The sequence below is a fragment of the Octopus bimaculoides genome, chromosome 2 (genome assembly GCF_001194135.2).
Source record: "Octopus bimaculoides isolate UCB-OBI-ISO-001 chromosome 2, ASM119413v2, whole genome shotgun sequence".
In the NCBI taxonomy this organism is placed as follows: Eukaryota; Metazoa; Mollusca; class Cephalopoda; order Octopoda; family Octopodidae; genus Octopus; species Octopus bimaculoides.
Genome location: NC_068982.1, coordinates 167,068,627 through 167,077,221, shown reverse-complemented (window position 1 = coordinate 167,077,221; position 8,595 = coordinate 167,068,627). Strand labels below are relative to the sequence as shown.

General features: G+C 36.4%; 1 protein-coding gene across 2 annotated transcripts in view; it reads right to left on the bottom strand.

The window, feature by feature from the left end:
- Positions 1 to 2,295: 2,295 nt before the first annotated feature.
- Positions 2,296 to 8,595, bottom strand: part of LOC106872977 (lipid droplet-regulating VLDL assembly factor AUP1) — a 48,260-nt gene continuing 41,960 nt past the window's right edge. For both annotated transcript variants that reach the window (XM_014920164.2, XM_052965706.1), the window contains exons 9-12: positions 6,661 to 6,821; positions 4,712 to 4,855; positions 4,143 to 4,282; positions 2,296 to 3,634 (exon numbers count right to left, since the gene is read on the bottom strand). In XM_014920164.2, coding sequence (XP_014775650.1) covers positions 3,500 to 3,634; positions 4,143 to 4,282; positions 4,712 to 4,855; positions 6,661 to 6,821 — 580 coding nt within the window. In that variant the 3' untranslated portion in view covers positions 2,296 to 3,499. The remainder of the gene's footprint in view (positions 3,635 to 4,142; positions 4,283 to 4,711; positions 4,856 to 6,660; positions 6,822 to 8,595) is intronic.

Below are 8,595 nucleotides of genomic sequence, written 5' to 3'. Positions count from 1 at the left end.
CTATAAAAGAGATAAACAAAAATATATGGAAAACAGTGTGAATAAATAAATAAAAAATACACCCAACAGATAGAAAAAGTGGAAGAAAGGAAAATAAGAATGCATAGTGAGAAAGAGAACGCATGAGGGAAGTGGGAAATAGATTATAAACAGAAAAGTATTGTGAAATTGTAAGTGACTGAAACCAAAGAATAAATAAATAAAAATAAAACAGGAAAATGCATATAAGAACATAGATATATGTAGGTCATGACCTCACATAGGAGAGGTGTCCATTGGTCAATTTATATATTTCAAAAGTCTAATTCTAAACACACACACCTTTTTTAGGTATAAAAATATAGATTCATACAGACACATACCCTCCCCACCCACTATACTCTTTTACTTCTTTTAGTCATTTTGACTGCGACCATGCTGGAGCACTGCTTTTAGTCGAGCAAATCGACCCCAGGACTCATTCTTTGTAAGCCTAGTACTTATTCTATCGGTCTCTTTTGCCGAACCGCTAAGTTACGGGGACGTAAACACACCAACATCGGTTGTCAAGTGATGTTGGGGTCAAACACAGACACAAACATATACACTTATACATATACGCACACATATATATATATATACATATATACGACGGGGCTTCTTTCAGTTTCCGTCTACCAAATCCACTCACAAGAATTTGGTCGGCCTGAGGCTATAGTAGAAGACACTTGCCCAAGATGCCACGCAGTGGGACTGAACCCGGAACCATGTGATTGGTAAGCAAGCTACTTACCACACAGCCACTCCTACGCATATATATATATATATATACACAGGGTTATTCAAAAAGAATGAACTGATTTCATTATGCAATATTTTAAGGAAAAGCAACAGAAAACTCCAAATAAGTCACAAATATCTGATCTTAAGTATTCTATCGCATACTCTGACTACCTCGATTACCTTATCCACCCATTTTTTCGCAAGAAGTATACCCACGCCCCCGTCTGTGTTCCCTGCCCAGAAAATTCAAAGCTGGTTTCTCAACCTCCTGGTTCTAGATTCAATCCCACTGTGTGGTACCTTGAACAAGTATTTTCTACTATAACCCCAGGCCTTCCAAATCCTTGTGAGTAGATTTGGTAGATGAAAACTGAAAGAAACCCATCGTATATATATATGTATTTTCCTGTTTTTACTCCATGATAGTTGTAAAATGGTTGTCACTGTCATGTCTGGTCATGGGGAAATATTAGCTTGCTTGGAAACAAATGAGAGTTGGTGCCAGGAAGAGTATCTGGATGTAAAAAAATCTGCCTTATTAGATTCCATCCAGCCCATGCAAGCATAGAAAAATGGCTGTTAGAATGATGATTATGTATATATCATCCAACATGTCAGAACCCATCAAGCCATCTAACCCATGTCTGTATAGAAGATGATTGTAAAATCTTTCACACACACACACACACACACACACACACACACAGCTGCCACTGAATTCCTTGCATTAGGCAATGGTCAATCTAATTATTTTCTCATGATGAAGACTATTGCAAGCTTTCTATGTCTTTCATATTTTCCTTACTATTATAGCAAAACAGTAACCATAAAAACCAAGGTAAAAAAAATAAATAACTGAGTAAAATGTGGTTCTCTGTCCCATCTAGAACAGCAGCTCCAACTATGAACTGTCTCAGACAATGACAGCTTGTTTGATACGTGGAAAGCTAACATAAAATGACAGTGATAATTCTTCCTAATTTTGGCACAAGGCCAGCAATTTAGAGGGAAGGAGGCAAGTCAATTCAACTGACCTCAGAACTAGACTGGTATTTTATTTTATCAACTCTGAAAGGATCAAAAGCAAAGATGAGCTCAGTGGTATTTGAACACAGAACATAAAGAATAGAAGAAATGCTGCTATGCATCTTTGTCCAACACACTAATGATTATGCCAGCATGACACTGATGACAAGGATTATACACACATATGCATTCATCAATGCCATTGTTTTAATATTAATTTTTTTTTCTTGCATAATGAAACGAGTCGAGTGATCTATAGTAGAGAAAAATTCACCATTTTCTCCTCAAAATTTTCTCTACCCAGGTACCTTCCTCTGTCTGCACACACAGCACTCTTGCACCAATCATCAATTAAAATTATATGTCTATTCAAGTGTAGACAGCTCTCCCACATAAATTATCTGATGCTGACCAGTCACTTTCTTACTTCACAGTTCATAGTCTGATAGTGTTCACAAAATATCAAAGCAGTTTAGTGAGGCAGAAGTAAAAAAAATAAAGAGAATATTACTCAGTAAAAAATATTTTATTGCCAGAAGTCTTGAATTTTAATTAGTCGGTTCATATATTTGCCTCCAATCCATTAGAACAAGTGTGTTTTGATCCATTATTGCTTCCAATCCACTGGATCATCTCTTTTCTTTTAATAACAGTCAACAACTATGGAAATCTTTATAACCAAGGTAAATATACACATATTCTTCCCATATTTCCATAGGAGTTTGCAGAGTAATAAAGTTTTATGCATGTGTATATATTTATACACACACACACACAAATAAATTTTTAAAAGTTTAAATTTCTGAAAAACCAAAGCTTTAATAGGAACTAAAAAGAAAAATAAGGGGGAAAAAATTAATAAAAACCTGCAAAAACATCAAAATGTTTCAAATGTTTTGAATTATCTTAACTTCAATTTGCCTAGTGTGTGTACATCCATACACAATCCACTCTGTAAGAACTTCAAATCCACAAAAAAACAAAAAACAAAAACAAATCCCAAACTCCACAGCAGTGCACACAAATGCATGTAAAGCACACTAACAGAGGATTATACATATATATATATATATATATATATATATATATATATATATATAAGTGTTTGTACAGCTCTTGATTTGTTTGTAGATGCTGAATCCTGATGCCGTGCTATTTAAACAAGGAGATTACACCTGTTAAAAACTCACAGCAAAAATTGGATCCAGAGTATTTATTTTTTGCATGAAATTAAACCAAACCAAAATATATTGAAAAGATGTAAAATAAAAACATAAAAACTGAAGGCAAGCAAATGATTGCATGCTCTTTCTCTCTCTCACACACGCACACATACACACCTCCACCTCTTACTCTTTTATACCAAATTTCTAAAGAGGCCCAGTTCACTTGTAGCAAGGGTGTACTTCATTGGCAAATTCCTCCAACATTTGATCAAATACTTTCTTTGAAAGAATCAAAATATTGCTAGCAAGATTCCAGGGAAACAATCATTGATGGTGATTGAGACAAACTAAATGGATACAACCACAAAATAGAATGCATCATCAAAGAAGTGTGGATGGAAGGTAAGAGAAGAATGAGAAGGAGAAGCAAAAAGAGATGGAAGGGGGGAAAAGGGTAGGATGTGAGGAATAAGATGTAGCTATGTGGAGAGGAGAAAGGAGAAAGGAACAAAACACTTGTCTCCTCTATCCCTTACAAGTAATGTTCAATTAAGTTTCTGCTTTCGAAGGTATCTCTGACGGGCATTAAATAACATTTGATTTTTACGTTCTTCTAATGACTGCTGCCGGACTTTTCCTGATGATGAGAATGCTACAGATTTGTAGACATTTGGTGTATCCTAGAATAGAAATGCAAACAATATAGTAAAAATTCCTGAGTCAAGAGAAATAATTAAACTAAGGGGTTAAGAGATCAGAGATAGAAATAATGTGATCTCTCCAGTATGCAATATATGAAGATATGAAGTGTTTCATATTTTAAAGAGAATGATATAGGTTGCTATGGGTGAGCTAACTCCAACCATAGCAGTTCTCTATGTTTCTCTCATCAGAGTTAATAGATTCACAAAGTTAAAACTTTAAAAGATATGATAAGTTAGATGATTTTTAAAACCAAATGTTTAATTAGGCCATTATCTTCAAGCAGATAATGTTAAAATTATTATTGCAGGCTAAAGTGAATTACGACACTATATATAATATGATATTTTAGAAGAGTCCATAATATAAAGGATGGCTAGATTAGAATTCTATAGCTTAATTATTTGAATGGTGCTTTTTATGTGCTAGTCAGGCGGCACTGGCATCAGCCAGAAATATAATAAATGAATCTTTTAGAAGACTTACAGCAGCTGGTAATACCTCTGTTGTCGTGTATCCATTGGATATATTTTCAGGTGAAGAACCAGAAGTAGGTTTACTATTTTCTGAAGTGCTTTGATTTTCCAAAATATTGGTTATTGTTGTGTCAACATCTTTTGTTTGAGCTAGAAATAAAGGTTTCAAAATATAATAAACGCTGTAATTCACAACTATATTCTAGAGCCAATAATACAGATTACTAATAAAAGTTAAACATCTTCATTAGTCAATGATAGTTTGTTGGTTCCTCATCACCATAATTACATTCAATTCTTTAAAATATTGAAATAACTTTAGTGGGTCTCTTTTGTTGCTGTTCTCTACTTGGATTGTCCATTTCTTAAAGGAATAATTTCTAAGACCAGTAAAGTTAGTAATGCAAGAATTGTGAGGACAAGTCAGAAACTACATTAAGGTTTATGCGTAAATCATAGTTAACCTAAGTTGCCTAAATTGCTATTTTACTGCAGCCAATGTAGAATAGCAAACAAAAGTTTGTATTTACATATTGATAAAACAAAACTTTATGAGAAATCAGAAATGGAATAACAAACCTAAGACTTTAGTAATTTCTTTAATTGATACATTAGGCAACACATCCTGTACTTGGGTAACCATCTTTCGCATCTCTGCATCCATATTCAGCAGTAGGTCAGTATCTTGGTCTTTATGTTGTTGGTGTTGTTCAGTGATCTCATCTAATTTAGATAATATAAATAAGATTACCAAGAAATATGCAAATATATATTTCCATATATAAATAAGAAAAAAATTTACTCTTCACCTTTTGTATATTCATACATACACTTAAAGTAATAGCATACTGATAGAGACACAAATTCAAATCTTACTATAGCTGTTGTATCCTTTAGAAACAACACCATAGTTAAAAGCCACATAAGACTATAACCAAGTATTCTAGTAAGGAATATGATGGTCTACTTAATGGCTAACCACCCAGCCAAGTAAATATGAACCTATTTTGTAAGGCAAAAAGGCTGAAGGAAGGAGAATTATTTACCTTAACCACAGCCTAATGGCTGTAAAAGTGATTTCAAATTTTGGCACGAAGGCCAGCAATTTCAGGGGAGAGTGTAAGTTGATAACAGCAACCCCAGTGTTCAATTGGTACTTATTTTATCAATCCGGAAAGAATGAAAGGAAAAAAATCAACCTTGACAGAATTTGAACTCAGAATGTAAGGACAGACGAAATGCTGCTAAGCATGTTGCCTGGCATGCTAACAATTCTGCCTTACAATGGGCTGTAATATTAAGAAAGCTAGACACTGGTTAATTACTCAGAGATACCTTATGTTCACCTTAATGTAAGTGTTGGTTTTCATGAGTAGATAACCTAGGTGTTTTGTTTTTCTAAACATGCAAATTTTACATTACATGGGTTACAACAGTCAGTGATAAGAAACCTGAAATCATGAGGTTATGAAGCAAACCTCATTGTTACCCAGCTATGCCTACACCTATACACATACATATATTTGTCCATACAGGTAGATATGTAGTAAATAATTTTTAATGGTGGAACATCAAGTAGATGAAGCTATAAATAATAACATGTAGAATATTGGATTAAAAAACCCCTTGGATGGCAAAAAAGTTGAAGGTTAGCCATTATATTTAAAAGATCACTGTCAGAGCAGCAGTCTGGCTTCCGTGCCAGTGGCATGTAAACAAAAAACTCGAGCAAGGTCGTTGACAGCGCCGCTGGACTGACTCCTGTGCAGGTGGCACGTAAAAAAAACACCATTTGAGCATGGCTGTTGCCAGTACCACCAGACTGGCCCTCGTGCCGGTGACATGTAAAAGCACCCACTACACTCTCAGAGTGGTTGGCGTTAGGAAGGGTATCCAGCTGTAAAAACTCTGCCAGAGCAGATTGGAGCCTGGTGTAGCCATCTGGATCACCAGTCCTCAGTCAAATCGTCCAACCCATGCTAGCATGGAAAGCGGACATTAAACGATGATGATGATGATGAAAATCATTCAAAGTTGAAATTAAGTTACACGAGGGAACCCGTGGAAGAGGTAGGCCCAGGAAGACCTGGGCTGAGGTGGTGAGGCAAGACCTTCGAACATTGGGCCTCACCGAGGCGATGACTACTGACCGAGACCTTTGGAAATGTGCTGTGCGTGAGAAGACCCGGCAAGCCAAGTGAGATCGTTGCCAGTGCCCCTGGACTGGCTCTTGTGCGGGTGGCACATAAAAGACACCATTTCGAGCGTGGCCATTTTCGTGCGGGTGACACGTAAAAGCACCCACTACACTCTCTGAGTGGTTGGCGTTAGGAAGGGCATCCAGCTGTAGAAACTCTGCCAAATTAGATTGGAGCCTGGTGTAGCCATCCGGTTGCACCAGTCCTCAGTCAAATCATCCAACCCATGCTAGCATGGAAAGCGGACGTTAAACGATGATGATGATGATTTCCTGAATACCATTAGTTAATAACAATGACTAAGAAAAGTGTTTATTGGTGAACATTTACCTTGAAATTTGCTATTGAGATATTTTTTCTGTAGTTCAGCCTTATCTGCTGTTGTGTAATCTGTAGCAATTAAATGTAAATCAGCAGCAACTTTCTGTCGAACATCTTCTGAAAACTCTTCAGCAGACACAGATAGAGGCTTTTCCATCACAGGTAAACACCTAACAAAAGAGACAAAAAAAAAAAAAAAAGGAGGAAGATATGTTACAATTTGGATCTTAAAACCAAGCAATGCTGTTTCACTTATAAAATCTATAAAATGCATGAAACATGCAGGTTAAGATCTTGAGAAACGGTTACAGTTAATATGTTACACTTAACCAACCAAGTGTGTATGTGTATCCGTATATATTGGATGGGCCAAAAGTTATGCACCAATAAGTTCAACATGCTCCAGAAGTATCAGACATGCTTCGATTTTTCTAAAATCGAATAAAATAATGATGAATACACACATACTTGTACATGATAAACAAAATGAATAATAACAATAATAATGTAATATAAATAAAATGTCTAATGTTTTGGTGTATGGCTTTTGACCCACCCTGTATATTGAAGATTTATTATCAATCCATTTTCAACAGTAGCCAAACTAGTACACATTTTCTGCACTATTATAAACAAGGTATACTTGTTTAAGTAGCATTTTGTTTGGTATTGTTATTGTGTAGCCTCTGTCAGTGCTAACTGAATGGATGCATGCACAGAAACAGTTTGTCGAACATCCAGATTTGACCCACATATCAATCTATACTCTGCCTCGTACCTGCTTGTAGATTACATTGTGTTTTACAATATGTAATGTTTAATGACTTTGGGTGCAGCATGGTTGCTCTGAGCATGTTATATTTCCTCTGTTTTCTGTTCTAGTATGTCTGTAGGTTCTAGTCGAAGTTACATCTCTTCACCCACGTAGCGTCACATGGGTGAAGTAGACTTTCTGATTAAAGATGTTCAATATGGAATTTTGGCACATGCATTATGTTACTGCAATCAATGTATCTTCTACAAAAAACAGTTTTAAGCATATAAATAAATTGCTTTTTCAACTGATAAGAAAAATATTTGAGTTCACATACTTTAAGAACAGAATGTATCAAATGAAGCACTTTTATTCTTTTACTCGTTTCAGTCATTTGACTGTGGCCATACTGGAGCACCATCTTGAAAGCTTTTAGCCGAATAATTCAACCCTGGGACTTATTATTTCAAAGCCTAGTACTTATTCTATCAGTCTCTTTTGCTGAACTGTTAAGTTACGGGGGCGTAAACGCACAAACACTGGTTGTCAAGCGGCGAGGGGGGGGGACTAACACAGACACACACACATAAATATATGCATATATGTGATGGACTTCTTTCAGTTTCCGCCTCCCAAATCCACTCACAAGGCTTTGGTCAGCCTGAGGCTATAGTAGAAGACACTTGCCCAAGGTGTCATGCAGTGGGACTGAACCTGGAACCATGTGGTTGAGAAGCAAGCTTCTTACCCTACAACCATGCCTGTGCCTTGTTTACAATATAGAATCAGCTGTGGCCCAACAGGTAGATGAAACACATAGTTCTAGTAAAAAAACCCATTGTAATAGTTTAGCCTTATATATATATATATATATATATATCAGGGTGAAAAACTAGAGGTAGTCGATAGCTTCCGCTATCTGGGCGACCAAGTTAGTAGTGGGGGTGGGTGCGCTGAAAGTGTAGCTGCTAGAATAAGAATAGCCTGGGCAAAGTTTAGAGAGCTCTTACCCCTGCTGGCGACAAAGGGACTCTCACTCAGAGTAAAAGGCAGACTGTATGACGCATGCGTACGAACAACCATGCTACATGGCAGTGAAACATGGGCTGTAACTGCTGAGGACATACGTAAGCTCGCAAGGAATGAAGCCAGTATGCTCCGTTGGATGTGTAATGTCAATGTGAATACCC